A 14948-nucleotide genomic window follows, 5' to 3' on the forward strand; every position below is an offset into this window, starting at 1 on the left:
CCACCCCCACCCCCCTTCTCCCTCAACACTGGCTGATATAGGGCACAAGCAAGAGGGAAAATGCTATCTAGTAATTCACTCAGAAAAATGAAATGACTGCTATAAACATATGTTTGTAAAACTTATTCCCAGAAGCCTACCTGGATTAGATGTTACCCTCAACATTTCCCGAGTCTTTGATAAAAAAAAAAAAAATCCCCATCTACCGCTCTCATGTGGCGCTATACACACATTAACAGATTTGGGGATGAGAGAAGTGTGAAAACTTTTTGGTCTGACATCCAAATTAAAGAAAATCCCTCAAGACTTGCCTAAAGGGGAAGTTCCTGCTATTTGAGTTTGATTGGGCTCCACAGGCTTTAAGAAAAGTAAGCCGATTTCTTTTAGGAAACAGCGTACATAATCAAGTCTTTTTCCTCCCTCCCTCCTTTTTACTATGTAAAACCATGAATCGTAATCTCATAGAGATACTCAGGTTTTCTTTCTGACTTGCAGATAGAATAAGTCTGAAAAAAAACACATGCAGACCTGAGCACCGAACAGGTGTTAAATGAAACCCTATCCAGCCGTGTGTGCCTGGTGACGCAGTAGAATCTATTCATTCCAAGTGGACACTATACCTCCATCTGAAAGGATTAAATGCACCAGCCGTTTCTCTTAAGACAAAACAAAAACACCGACCCAGGAAGCCACAGTCACCAACAGTTTGAAACATGTCGGGCCTGAGCAGCGATTCCCTGGTAAGACAACAGCTCTGACTTAAGCCTCTTTAGCGTCAGCAGACTCCGCTGGAATGCAGGCGTCTGCAGAGGGGGCCTATTATTTAAAATCTTTTCATCATGCTGAAAGGGAGGGAAATAGCTTTGACATTGAGAAGCTCATGAATAATGAATGTTGTTTCTATCAATGTATGTATAATTAATCACATATCTACTAACTGGACTTCTGTGGAGCCTGTAGGCCTGAGTGACATGGAGACTGGTCTGGACTATTGTCTCTGCTTAAGAATACAAGACAGCCACATGATCTGCAGTTTCCTATGTGGGGGTGATATACAGGTGGAGCAAGCAATAGACTTGGTACTCTGGACCTTTTCCACACTTGAAGAGAGCAGGGAGTGATTGTTTTGGTTAGAATGGGCAAATATTTGTTCGATTTCACACGGGAAGACAAGAAAAAGGAGGAGGAAATGCAAGCAGGAAGAGGCGCTGTGTTTACGTATCTGTGTCATTGTCTTTCAGAGAGCCTGTGAGTTTGCTGAAACAATACTCAGCACAAGGACACAAGTGACCTCATAATAGCACTTAATTCACCCAGTTTATTTATTTTTTTGTCCAGCTACAAAGACTGCAGAAATGTACGAAGTAGAGCGATGCAAGGAAGCTTTTAAAAACCTTCTCTCCACAGAATCACTCACTTTCATAACATGATTGATTCTCAAATGTGCTTCTGGGTTTGGGTTGAATTGATGGGTGATGAAGTGAAATGATGCAGAGAATGTGGCAGGTTATTTGTCACACATGTACCCTTCTGTCACAATTGATTGTGTATAATTTGAGTTTTCAGGGGAGCCAGTTGATATTAAATGGTAACAACTCTCTGTATTCATCACGGCAGGCCCCCTTTAGCAGACAGAAATAGAAAATGTAATCTCATCCACAACCATGGCTGTGCCTCAGGCACTCTTTCACCCTTTTTACCACTGATCCTCCCTTAGGGGCCTTGCCCTCTCAAAAGGAAAAGGGAAATCTATAATCTAGCAGATGGCAGAGGATCTATGGGAAATTCTATAATCGGGAAGATGCTGGTGATGGTGGTCGTCGGGTTTGAGGGCAGAGGGGGGGTGTAGGTGGAGGGTTATGGCAGCTCAGGGGCTGAGGAATGTTTTTTTTTCTTCACGTGGTAAACAAAATATAAACCCAGTCTGAGCAGGTGCTTTGGTGGTCTATGTCTTCGTCATGGGTGTCGTACAGACTGAAAGCAAGCTGCCTAGAGGTGCTGCTGGGTGTCGACGCAGAGGCACAGTGGTCGGGTGCCAGCACAGCCCTGCAAGTCAGGGATTGTTGGAGCAGTGCCTTTGTACCGAAGCAGAAAGAGAGAGACTGTGTGTGCAAGAATGTGAATGTGCAAGAGGCTCAGAGTGGAGCATTTCTTTTCATAGGCACAGTGTATAGGATGAGAAAGTCACCGGCAGACATCCACACACTCACACACTCCTCTGGATCCTCACTGCAAAATCACATGGGGGTGGGGTGGGGAATGCATGCATGTATAAACAGCCAGTTTCAGGTACTGCTCCATCCTTCATCCGGTAACTTTTTCACCCATTACTACTCCTCCATCACAGCCAAACCTAGCTGCATAATGAAGCCTTTTTTTATTTTCTAATTGCAGCCAGCTTGCCCTGTAAGCCCTCTGGATCCCTTTCTTCTCATCCCTTCCTTTAGCAACGGGATATCAATAACAAGGCACATTATGTGTAACATTTCCTTCTGGGACCAAGGGGAGTCCATGAGCAAGCTGTAGCAACAATAAACCAAGACTGAGGCACAACCTCAGACTGCTCAAACACAGAATGAAGCAGCACAATTCGATCTGACAGTTTTAATTGATTCTGTCTAGTCTGTTGTTCTGTACGTTTAAACTGTGCATTTTAGTGTGGCAGTAAGAGCATTTTGTGTCCACAACAAGCATGGATGGATGTTTTCTGTCAGCTAAATTGATGACATTAAAGAGTTGCATCCATGACAGACATGAAACACTCACTAGTGCAATTGATTTTTCTTCTCTTAGATGCTGAGTTTTTTTTGGACGCTGTCTTGTGCAACCAGCTCCACCCTGCTTTAAAAACCTTCTAGCCTATTTTTAAGCAATTAAACTCATATTTAGTAGATATAGCTTGTATCAAATATTAACTTTGCTTCAAAGATTCATGGTAATGCATTTATTTTTAAGCAAGATTAAATCGTGTGATTTAAAATCACATTCTGGTTTCATGTCAATCCTTTATTTTTTTAACTGTAACTGTAAAAGAAAAAGAAAAAGTGTCTACAAATTAAAGCTTGAGTAAGAAACAGATTGCCGATGATGTCAATCTTATGCATCCTTTTTTCAAATTAGCATGTTATCAGTGCATGTCGCTGCATCTGTCCATATTTTCCTAACTTACTTCCTTGTTTAAATGTACTCTGCTGTGTCAGCCTCAATAATGCATACAGTAGGGCAGCTGTGTGACATTTTTCTCTCTCTTTTTCTCTCCTATCTGTGTGACATCTGCTGAACTTGTCGGGTGTTTACTGGTGTAACAACTGGTGTCTTCACTCCCCCACCCCTCCTCCCTGGTGCTCCCCATGCCCCCACACAATGAATACACTTGCATCCAGACTACAGAACCAATTGTCACGCTGGGAGGAAGGCAAATCAAATCTTACGGCAGCAACTAGGCGAGGAGATTGCTTTTCCTCTCAGTGGCAGAGAAGCGAGCCCATCGTCGCTGTGCCTCAGGTTTTACTGGAGAGAAAGAAGCAAAGGGTGAAAAGGGGAAAGCTACTGGGCTGCAGCAGCTGGACCGCAAGCCTCCCGCAGGTCAAGTCTCACCCATTTCCACCCATCTTCACCCTCTCTCTCACCACTCTCTTTCCACTTCCCTCCCCACTCATCCTGACACTACCTATCAGTCACCCAGCGGCACTGGGGACTACATTCCTCCCTCCAGTCCTCCAGATGAAACGGAACAATAATTATGGGGATAGAGTGGCTCTGGCCGCCAAACTGGGGCCGCTCAGATCACAACAACACATTGTCCAACCTGATTAAGTAGCCATTTGTGGCGTCCTCGCTGTAGTTAAGCAGTCCTCATCATCTTGCCTGAAACTTGACCTCCCAGCGAGATATATTGACATGTCCTCCAATTTGAGGTCAATCAGAAATGTGGGGGCAGACATTACATTTCTTTACAGGAAGCCTGGGCTAATGCATCCGATTCCTCCTCAGAATAGGCACTCATGAGTGACTCATCAATGCCCAAGGTTATGCTCTCACATGTTGGGTATTTTGTTTATTTCCACTGACAATTTGATAAATAGAGGAAATGTGGTTATCTTCACTGAATCCTTTGAGTAATGAGACGCTGCTGTGTTGGAGATGAGCTGGAGTGGAAGAGATGGTGATGCAAAAACACAGAATGGTGGAAAATTATGATCTTCTTTTGTTGTACCTACCACAAATTACACAGGGCTCCATGTAAAAAATCCAGAGAGAGAATTGCATTATGGAAAGTACAGTTCCATTTCAGGACTGGAACAGCTTGAAAGCAGGGGCAGGCTGCCTTCCTCTGCAGGCCGCGCTCACACAGAAACCTGCCGTCCAAACCAATTTCAGGCTGCAGCCAGAGTGACATTCACAAGAAATTTTCTATCTTGTCTCTTAAATGAAGTTTTCCCCTTGTTACTCATGCCTTGCATTTTCATTAGTCTCTCACTGGATGCGCAGCCACTGTAGAAGATGGGGCAGTTTAATTCATGTTCACAGGGACCAAAGTGGAGCACAGGTGGAACACAACACATACGTGTTTACACTTCATGTTATAGATCTAGAAATCTTATATTATTATATTAATATTATTATTTTATAAAAAAAAACAAAAAAAAAACAGATATACCTTTTTAAAATGGGGCGTAAATTATCAAATTAATGAAATAATATATGTTAATAATTAATTGATGATTAATCTGAGTTGCAGTATGTTGCTACTGCCGTTACCTTTGATATTTAATGGAGTCAAGCTGAACGGGAACAAAAGGAGTCAGGGGTAATACAAGAGAACAAACATGGTGTGCTCCAAATTAAGGTCTAATAATAAAATGTTAATTAAATTCCTTTTTATGAATTATCCTCTCTATAGTAATGAGTTAAAGTTTAATTAGGGGTAAATGGTGAAAAAGGAGATGGAATGATGCTAACCTTCAGCGCAAACACATTGCATCGTAATTTCGCACACCCCAATCAGAGGCCTGCCCTCGCATTGTTGCTTATCATTATACAATTTCCCTTCAAAAATAATCAGGACTAAATGAGGTGAGATGGCAAACAACAGCTTATCTGGTGATGAGTGAAGGGAAACCTCTGCACTTTGGAGAATGCTGAAAGATAACTACACCTCTGACATATACAGAAGCTCCTTAAGGGTTACAGCAACTAAAGAGACAAGAACAGCGTCAGCTTCAGTCAGATGATAATGCTGCCCAGCATGTTGTCTTTGAAGCCTTGAAAAATGGCATCAATACCACGAATCTAAACAAACAACGACATGCATTTGATAGGATTAACAAGCTTTTACATTTTTCATAGAGTGCAAACAGGTCATGGGAGCCATTTGCCAGAGGTAAACGCTGCACATTGGCAGCTGTAATCTGCCAGCATCACTTTTATTTATGTATTTATTTATAAATGATCCAAGAAGACTTGGACTAATATTTGACATTTTCTCTGCACCCCCGTCTTCACTGCTCAGACTCCTTGGCATTGTGGTTTCACTTCCACGCAGCTGAAAAAGTTCAAGATGTTCAATCCCGTTAGCATCTAATAAGGATAGTGTGCGCACAGTGGCACGCTGAGTTTACATCCGAATCTGTTTGGTCACCATGTGCGACAGCTGTGCAGGGCCACTGCTACTTCAACAGCAGGCCTGTCTCAAATGTGTAGCCCGCTTGATAATCAGCAACTGTGCTCTTGTGCCTACATTAACCTTTCTTATCATAGGGGAGAATTTTTTTCAACATTGCTTTGATATCGGTACTGTAGACTTCCCTCGGAAGTCAGCCATTGACTCACAGCCTTTATCGGGATACAATATCTGCCTCGTGGAATTTTAAGTGAAGGCTCTGCTTTCTTTCTGCAGAAAACACCTGCATCTTATCAAACACTGTCGAAAGGTTCGTATCCTGCCTTCTCGCAGGACTGGGAAAGTCCTTTGAGAGGCTTTGATACCCTTTGGCCCTCTGACATCTTGCCTGGTGTGAGTAGATGCTTGGCAGATGCAGGAGGGGCTACCTGCTCAGTGTACGCTGCCTCCTCTGTCCATGTGCTCTTACTCAGACATTCTCCTTGCTAAATAAATGTTGAAAAAAAAATGAATTTAGGATGCCTTTGAACTGTGTTCTCTAATGTGGGTCAGAGATCTATCGTATGCATATTCTGAAAGCCTTTTCATCTGCAATTGCGGAGTTAAGATTCCCCTGGTACACTCTTAATTTCATCTACTTCTCTTGCAGTTATTTATTTAATATTTCTACATTAATGTCTTCTCAAACATGGTAAAAGTGAAGAGTTCAGAGAAGAAAAAAGGGAAACTTTTCTTCTCCCTCTGTCTGCATGATAGTCTGTTCTCCCTAATGACTACACTTTAAAGACGGTGGGCTGACCGGCAGTGGAGGGAGGGAGCAAGGGATCGAGAGCAAGGAGGGTGAAGAGGAGAAGAGAGGCTGTGCTCACTGCAGCACTCTCCTCAGCTCTCAGCTCCCAGTCAGCCTCTCTGTGTGTGTGCTTTGAAAGAGAATAGGATACAGCCCTATAAAAGCCACGGCTGCTCACCGGGGCCTTTGTGTAAAATAACATTTCTACTGAAAGCCAATTACTGGTAACATTATTTTGGTTGCTTCCATTATTAAAAGTACCTCTCCCTCTGTTGCCCCCCCCCCCCCACCCCCTGCATCGCTCTCTTACAGACGGAGAATTATTCCATTGACTCCAGTTACGTGAACAGCAGAGCCCACCTCATTAAAAGGTATGTCTTGATTAGGAATTGTTAGCAGCACCTCGTTACCATTGTTATCTGTAATTGTTTTATCTAATGAGTGCACAGCTACTGTTGCAGCTGCATGTGTTCCTGGGTGTTTTTCATTCAGTGTAAGTGCAATGGGAGGATACGATTTTGGGGTAAATACCATTACACCATAATGCGTTTAGTAGACACTTGTTGAAAAGAGCCACAAACTCATACTTTCAGATTATTAGATTTCACAGAGCGGTGGAATGTGCAAGCAATGATTTTCATATTTCCACATAACCTTATTACTCTCCTGTAATTCGGTTCGTTAGTAACACATGTGGCTCATGTACTTAATGATTACATTATATTCAAGAGATTTCTCCACCGTTGCCCAAGACAACAGATTCATAAACAGTCAATAATTATGTTCTTTTTTTTTCCTTGCGTGGAGAAGTGAAGAATCGTTTTCATTGTGCATTGTTATTCAGTCCACCTGAACCAAGATATTAGATAGGGTTGCAGGAATGTGGGGTTGAAGGTTGGGATGGGGGGGTCATACAATTCCCCGCAGCCACAGAGGTTTTTCTAACCAGGCTCTCCTTTGAAACTGCAATTCTCCCTTTTTACATGCAGCTATGGAACAGTCCAGGCTTTCTTTTGTTTGAGGCCATCCCAGCCTTTTGAAAACCCATTATGGCAATTTCCCCCCCAAAAGATTCCCTGCATTAATGTAAACAAAGAGTATTCAAGTGTGGGGCCTCTGCAGCACACTACAAAGAAATTCCCTCAGGAGCCAGCGAGCCTATGGTCTGGGACAGGTGCAATTACAGTGATAACATCAGAGAGCCAACATTACCTCCACTGCAGTCCTCTCTTTCCAAGGCTGGAGTGTGTGAGGCTTGGGCTGGGGAATGCAGCTACCTTGTACTGTCCTTCACTTCCTCTACGTTTCTTTTTGTTTCCACACTTTTGTTCAGTCTACTTTCTATTCTTTTTCTTTGACTCTCCTATAACCTCTTTCCTCCTCTTGGATACACTCAGTCTCTTTTTTCTCACGCAAGAACACATGTTCATATATTCACCCCTATTTAGTGTTGTTTGTAAAGCAGAATTTGTTCCAGTGGGATGGAAATCAAATGAAGGGAAATCACGCTGTTACTGTGCAGCTGTTGATTGTGCCCCCCCACCCCACCCTCTTTATTGACTGTGAGCCCCAAACAAGACAGATGCTCAGTTTGTATGCTTCCAGCGTTTCCTACATCCATCTTCCTTCCAGGAATTCCTGATTACTGCAGTATTTGTTTGATTGTAGTGAGTGAGTGCCTCCTGTTTGTTCAGTGCGATGTCCTTGAAGTCAGTGCATCCATCTAAAATGTCCCTGTCTGAAACACCCCGTAGCTGCCGTGCTATCTGTGAAGGTAAAAAATGTTCACTTAATCCAAAAAGGCTCTCAACAGATTTAAAGCCTCTTCTTATTTCATGGTTACTGCCAACACAGACGCTGAAGTGTAGTGTTTAACAAAGACTTGTCCTAAAACAAATTACTATTCATCTGTTTGGAATTCATGGAAATGGATCACGTAAAAAAGGGCAAAGAATTCAGAGAAAGGACATATAAAGAAAGGGACAGAGGGAAAGACAGACAGCTACTCACACACTGTCAGAGACAAGAGGACGAAGGAGAGCATGCGAGAGAAGGTGACATGACAGTTAATCAACATTTCCCTCTCCTCCCTCCTGGCCCCCATGTAGCACATCGACATTCAAGGACCTGGAGGGGAACAGTCTGAAGGACAGCGGCCACGAGGAGAGTGACCAGACCGACAGTGAACATGATGTCCAGAGAGGACACTATGTTGACACGGCTGTCAATGACGTGCTGAACATGACCGTCCCCCCCAATGTTTGCCAGCTGCCTGACCAAGGTAAGAAAATCTGCGCTTCTACGTGAGTGTGTGTGTTTCCTGTGTGCTGCGTGTGTGTTTAGAGGATTGCAACATCATTTGGAGTATGTTTTGCCAGTTTCTGAGATAAGACCAGTGTGTATTTGCGTGTGCGCTTGAGTCAGTTTTTATGCTACCGGAGCATCTTTTAAGGTGCATTATGCCCATTGCAGGCCTCAGAGGTGCAAGTATGAATAACAACACAGTTTTTTGTCTTTGATGTCCTGTTAGAGCAGCTAATGTGAGGGATCTCTGACAGCTAAGGCTACCCTTTGATACAGGCTTAGGCAACATTATTGACTGATAGTAGCCATGTCTGCTCTTGAAGCCCGGCTGACTTCAGATGTGCTTGAATGGCAGCAATTAGGCTCACAAAGGTAGAAGGTGGGAATCTACATATCTCCACGTGCCCTCATCCATTATTCAGTGGGATCATTTAGCAGGGAATTAATGTTGATGTTTCATTTCTGACTCACCGTTTAAAAAGACATCCACTTGGTTGGCAGAAGTCAGTGTAAGGGTCATGTTCACTCTTAACTACTGCCAGTCAGACTGAGGAAGAGAGTGGGTCAGCAAGAGGGAGGGAGAGAGAGAGAGAGAGAGAGAGAGAGAGAGAGAGGGCAGAGACAGCAGGATGAAGCAGGATGAAGCTGTCTGGAGCAGGCCAGGATGTTACTATATGCACCTGAGGGTATTTACTGAGCTCAAAGGAAACACCACATGCACAGGTGCAACGGCTCACCAGAGCACGAGAGTCTGTGTGTGTGTGTGTGTGTGTGTGTGTGTGTGTGTGTGTGTGTGTGTGTGTGTGTGTGAAAATCACAGACATTTTAGGATGACTCACATTAGCAATTTTATTCTCAATGAGAAGGAAAGACCGCACATTATATTTTAAAAGCACACTCTTGAGGACAGCACTTTGCAGATCTCACTCGCTGTATCTGAACTTTACATTTGTGCTGTGCTCCAATTTGGGCACTCGTGCCAAATTTAGTTTTTCTTCCCTCAGTTAACATCGACATAATTTTGGTTCCTTTTTACCAACACTGCCCGAGCGAGGCTGTCTACTCTCTCACTGCTTTCTTCCTCCTCAGCTCATATAGAGGAGAAATTTTAATGAGCAAGAGATAACGAAAAGGAGCCCTACTTTATAAAAAAGCATAAAGGAATGAAGATTATGTGATTTTTTTTTTTTTTTTAATTATTTATCTATCTATTTTTATCAGTGGACTGTGAAGTGTGTGGGTGTGGTTGAAGAAGCAGCACCAGGCGTGTGTAGGCTCTTCCTTGTCTCTGCCCTGCAATGTTTAACTTACCAGATGCTTCACTTTGAGCAATTTTGCTGTTGGTGTTGTTTGATCGGGGAAGAATAATATTAGACAACCTACACTTTAGTTCACTGGAGAAATGAAGGATGGGGTCATACATGGATCTGCCCTCATGGCCGGCAGTTTATAGCCTATATACCTGCCTCTGCCTGAGCTGAGAGATACACATGGACAGATATAGGGTCAGGGAGTATGGTGACCATTAGAATCAACTTGGACTGGGTGTTCCCTCAGTGGCTTCAGACAGTAATGAACAATGAAAAGTGAATTTGCTGACTATTAGTTGCCAGCTGTAATTACTTCACAACCCGCAAAAATCCCTGTGCCTCTAAAAAATGCATGCTGACAGGTCTTCTAGTGGTGGGATCTCATTATTGGAGACAATTAGAAATGATGTACATGAAGAATATTACAAGTGGGGAGAGCTCTCTCAGGCAGCTCTTTTTTCATTAACACCACCAATGATTGTATCTGTTTCAGCAAAATGGATGCATGCCTCCTGAATGTGTAATGCAGCTCCACATTGCTGGTAAACAGAGGCAAGAGGCTATTTCACAGTGCTGTCCATTGTTTTGACCAGAACGAATAGATGATAACAAAGTATCTGTTTGGAATTACAATTAGATGGTTTGTTATTGGCTTTTCTTGTCTTTCTTTTTTCTTTTTTCTTTTTTTTTTCTTTTTTATTGCGGCCAGCTACACACTCACTTTTTGGCCAGCTATTCTCCTCACTAACAACTTAACAAAATGGCTTCACAAGAATCTTTCCTCCCTTTGTTTTAAAAGTCAGTCAGCAGCAGTGGTCACACCAGAGAGTAATGAGAGTTCATAATTATTAAATGAATTGACCAAAGATCCTTACACGTGCAGAAATTTAATGACGGAGCAAATGAAATCGTCCCTCTATTACCATCTCAACGGTGTAATTACATAGTTAAAAGACATGGTGGGCCGACAGAGATGGGCAGATTCAGCATGGGGCGCAGTTGTATTAGGATTTTACATACTCAGGTTTTTATTTTTTTATTTTTTTTTGTGTGTGATTCCTCAGGAGAACACCAGCCTCCCCATCTCCCTGCTTCATTTTCCTCTGTGAAAACTGACTTGAGTACTGTGGCAGAAATAGAACAGTTTAGTATAATATGAGAACCGCAGTGGTTCCAGTCGTGTGGTGATGTGGTTTTACTTTGAGCTCATCTGTCTTAATTGACAAAATGGACATTATCTGCTGGTTGTGAGTGAAAGGAGAGAATTGTCGGAAAACAAACAGGCATGTTCACTAAACACCCCACTGCTTAGATGTCTTCTGGGAGGAGCTCTGTTGTGTAGTGCGCCTCTCCTGCCAGCTAAGGCAGAAAACAAGTTGAGAGACTGCAATTGCCAAAGGACAACAGCACACACAAGCCGAGGATAGAAGCCTTGTGTTTTTTTCTGTGTGTGTGCGTGTTATTATTGTTCTGTTTTCTTGTGTTGATAAGTGCTGAGAACAAAAGAAAGCCAGAAGGGGGAAGGAGGAAGGGTTAAACTCTCAGGCTTTTTACAGTGCAAATGTTTACCATTCCCAGCGCCATATAAAGGTGTTGTTTGCCCAGGAGACAAGCCGTTACCTTTACACAAACACCCTGCATCCACATCATTTTGTGGGCTTTCATGTGGGAATCCATTTGTGTGACGAGTTTCAGCTGCTAACTAACCCAGCAACATGTCACAGTAGGCATTTTTTCCCTCTGTGTCAGTTGAGTAGTTTGATATTTGGCTTTTGTCCATCATGGTTATGCTTCTTTTTTTTTCTTCAGTGGTGCGGTTTCAACAACGCTAATCATTATTCCTGCACCAGCCACTACCAAGGTAACTTTCAGCGAAGTGCTTGTGAATAGATTTTAGACTTAAATCTGAGCGAATGCCTCTTTGTTGAATCCCTGCCAAGAATCTGAAGAGCCGTGTGCGCTCTTTTTGAAAGTCTGACCTGAAATATTCTCACCCAGTGGATTAGATTTGGGAAGTGTCTGAAGAACAAATTACATTAAATCTCTTAAAATCTATAAAGGAAGGGCTATCTTTAACATGTAATGGCTCCCTCATATCTGCCTTTAGAATAAAAATGGATGATATCACTGTAACTATAAACTGAGAAGAAGAGCTATATAAAATGAATTCCTCTTTATCTTTATAGGCATGTCTGTGAAGTTAGGGGGGGATTTGGTTGAAATGTGTGACATGCTAGCTTTGGCTCTGTAGAACCATTAGTGTCAAGGGAGAAGCAAGGGAACAGTTTCAGAGGGGGCTGGTGACAAAGAGAGCTAAATCTATTTTTTTTTTTTCGACTTTGATTGTCATAGCTCATACTTTAATTCCTCGTGGATATGGATGAGCCATGGTTTTTAAGGATTAAGATTCATGTATTGTTAAATCGCTCGAGTTATCTCTGTGGGAGGGAAATGGAGAGCATGATGCTGTTTTACAGTGGCCGATTTATGGGTTTAGACGATTGTGGTCTTGGTTTTGGAATTACTTCCAGGTCAATGTGTGAGTTTTCTTACAAAAAAAAAAGAAAAAAGAAAGAAAGAAAGAAAGAAAAATCCCTTGTTCTTGGTTTATTAAACTCAAAGGGATCTGAGACTGCTCAATTAGACAGAGCAGGGAACAGGCCTCTTTTATTTCTGACATATTCCTTGGCCTCCACCTCTGGAGAATATCTCTCATCTATCTGTTAGCTCCCTATGGGTGTGTGCCTGAAGCTGGAGCCTAGGAATGGAAGCCCCCTCCGTGGGCCGCAGATTTCACCATATTCCCTTCTTCCATCAGCAGATCCGCAGGGTTTCACTGTTCCTAATTGATTTCAGCTCCCCGCACCTTTTTCTCTCTCTCTTTCCCTCTCTCGCCATATGTCTTTCTGTCTTTCTCTTCTGTTTCCATCTACTGACTGCAAACATCTCCAACCCACATCTCCCAACTTTGTGCCAGTCAAGCAGTTCCCTTCCCCTGTTGAATTAAAGAAAGAGTAAAGGCACCTCACATGTTTCTCCTGCAAACTTGCCCTAAATTCAACACGGGAACATTTCTAGTTTGCAGTTCTCTGATCTACTAACGAAAATGCTGACAGGTGTCAGAATCAGGAAGGCAACAGGAACAGCGCTATGCTGACAACACGAGAGGGGGAGAGAGTGTCTGTGCGTGTGTGTGTGTGTGTGATGGTGTGTGTGTGTGTGTGTGTGTGTGTGTGTGTGTGTGTGTGTGAGAGGGAGACAGAGATGGAGAGATGAGCTGAGAGTCTAGTAAGCAGTCTTAGCGAGGGAAAATAAAAAGAGGGAAAGAGGAAACAATCTCTCTGACAGGTAGGAGTGATATTTTTCTTTCTCTCACTCCACCATAACTGTGAATGTGCCAGAGGATTTGACTGATTCTCAAACAGCATTTGATTAAATTAAGCATCACAACTCTTCGCGTGATTCAAACTGGCAACAACATGTGTTGTGTTATGATATTTTATGATTAGATCAACATATAAACTCTATACTGGGACCATCCATTTTGATTTGGATTTGCCTAATCTAATGTGGAACCCGTGGTGGAGGTAAAATGGCTGACAGTGACAAAGAGCTCAGTGCAACACAAGCATTAAGGAAGATAGAGTGCACACACACCGCATGCTCAAACACACCAGAGAATGCTTGCTAGCAGGTGTAGTGAAGTCTGTAATGAACAATGAGAGATGTAGAGACTTGAGGAAAAAGAAAGGAATAAAATGTCATTTCAAGCTGTGTCCATCTGGGCTCGTCTTTTTTATTGTACGTGCATCGCTGAATGAAATTGAGGGACTCAGTGAGGTCTCTGGCTCTGTCTTATTGAAATTACACCTAATATAATAAAACAGAGTTGACCATTATTGATTTTGCCCCTGTTAAAGCAGGAAAGACCTTTATCACTCAAAGGGAAGATGTGATTTTCATATATTTCACTGTGTAAAGCAAGTCTGGTTCCGCTCAAACCACACCGCTTTTATGTCTGTTCTCAATTTTAAAAAACTGTCTGTGGCCTCTTGGTAGTTTTTGTTTGCAGTACTTCCATAAGTAAACTAACAGATTCTTTAAGAATGATGCACAGTACCATCCCTTTAGTTCTTTAGTTAATTCCAAGAGGGAATAAGTTAAGAGACGTGGAGAAGGACTTAAACAAACTTGACATGTTTTGATTCTCTGTTAAGTTCTTACAAGTATTGCCTCCAGCTTCTCTTTCTCAACTGCACACACACACACACACTAACACAGAGACAAACAAAAACACAGGCAAAAGGTCTTCATCTCCAGCCCAGACTGGAAACATATCGTAATGTTACAATACTATAATGGCATCCCCTGAACCCTCATTCTGCCAAAGCTCTCCTGAATATACCCAGTGTATTTAATCAGCTCAAGAGGGGACTGCTTATCTCTCTGCACTTGTCATGGATAGCGTATTGAACATATCAGAGAGAGAAATGGGAATAGTTCATTATTTTCTAGGGCTCACAATGAGCCTGATGTATCTCATTGCAGGCCCTCCACTGACAGCTCATTTTCTAGACAATCCTGGCATTCAGTTCAGGGCAAGAGAGAGAGAGAGAGAAAGAGAGAGACAGAGAAAGAGGGAGGAAACACAGAGACAGAGAGAAAATAGGGCTCCGGATCTCCATTGCTTATTCATGACGCTGTGGCATGCTAGGTGTGTTAATAATCTCCGCAGAAACCAAGTGAATCACAGTTGTTTGTTGAACATCTCGCCAAGCTGGGCCCCAATTGACAGCAGATGGGAAAACAGGGGGATCAGGGTGATCCCAGACAGAGGGAAGGAGATTAAGAACAGGTAATATGCCGAAGTTGATGGGGGCCGAGTGTGTATTAAACAGAAAGGAGAGAGTACCTGAATTTT

The 14948-nt window shown here is 42.7% G+C and overlaps 1 protein-coding gene across 4 annotated transcripts in view; it reads left to right on the plus strand.

The window, feature by feature from the left end:
- pcdh19 (protocadherin 19) overlaps positions 1-14948 on the plus strand; it is a 54474-nt gene that overhangs the window by 22511 nt on the left and 17015 nt on the right. For all 4 annotated transcript variants that reach the window (XM_087171711.1, XM_087171710.1, XM_023398069.2 and 1 more), the window contains exons 3-4: positions 6726-6784; positions 8522-8694. In XM_087171711.1, the coding sequence (XP_087027837.1) occupies positions 6726-6784; positions 8522-8694 (232 nt within the window). The remainder of the gene's footprint in view (positions 1-6725; positions 6785-8521; positions 8695-14948) is intronic.

Source organism: Seriola lalandi, unplaced genomic scaffold (assembly GCF_002814215.2).
Source record: "Seriola lalandi dorsalis isolate HSWRI2012SDOR001 ecotype SW California unplaced genomic scaffold, Sedor1 jcf7180002054972, whole genome shotgun sequence".
Lineage (NCBI taxonomy): Eukaryota > Metazoa > Chordata > Actinopteri > Carangiformes > Carangidae > Seriola > Seriola lalandi.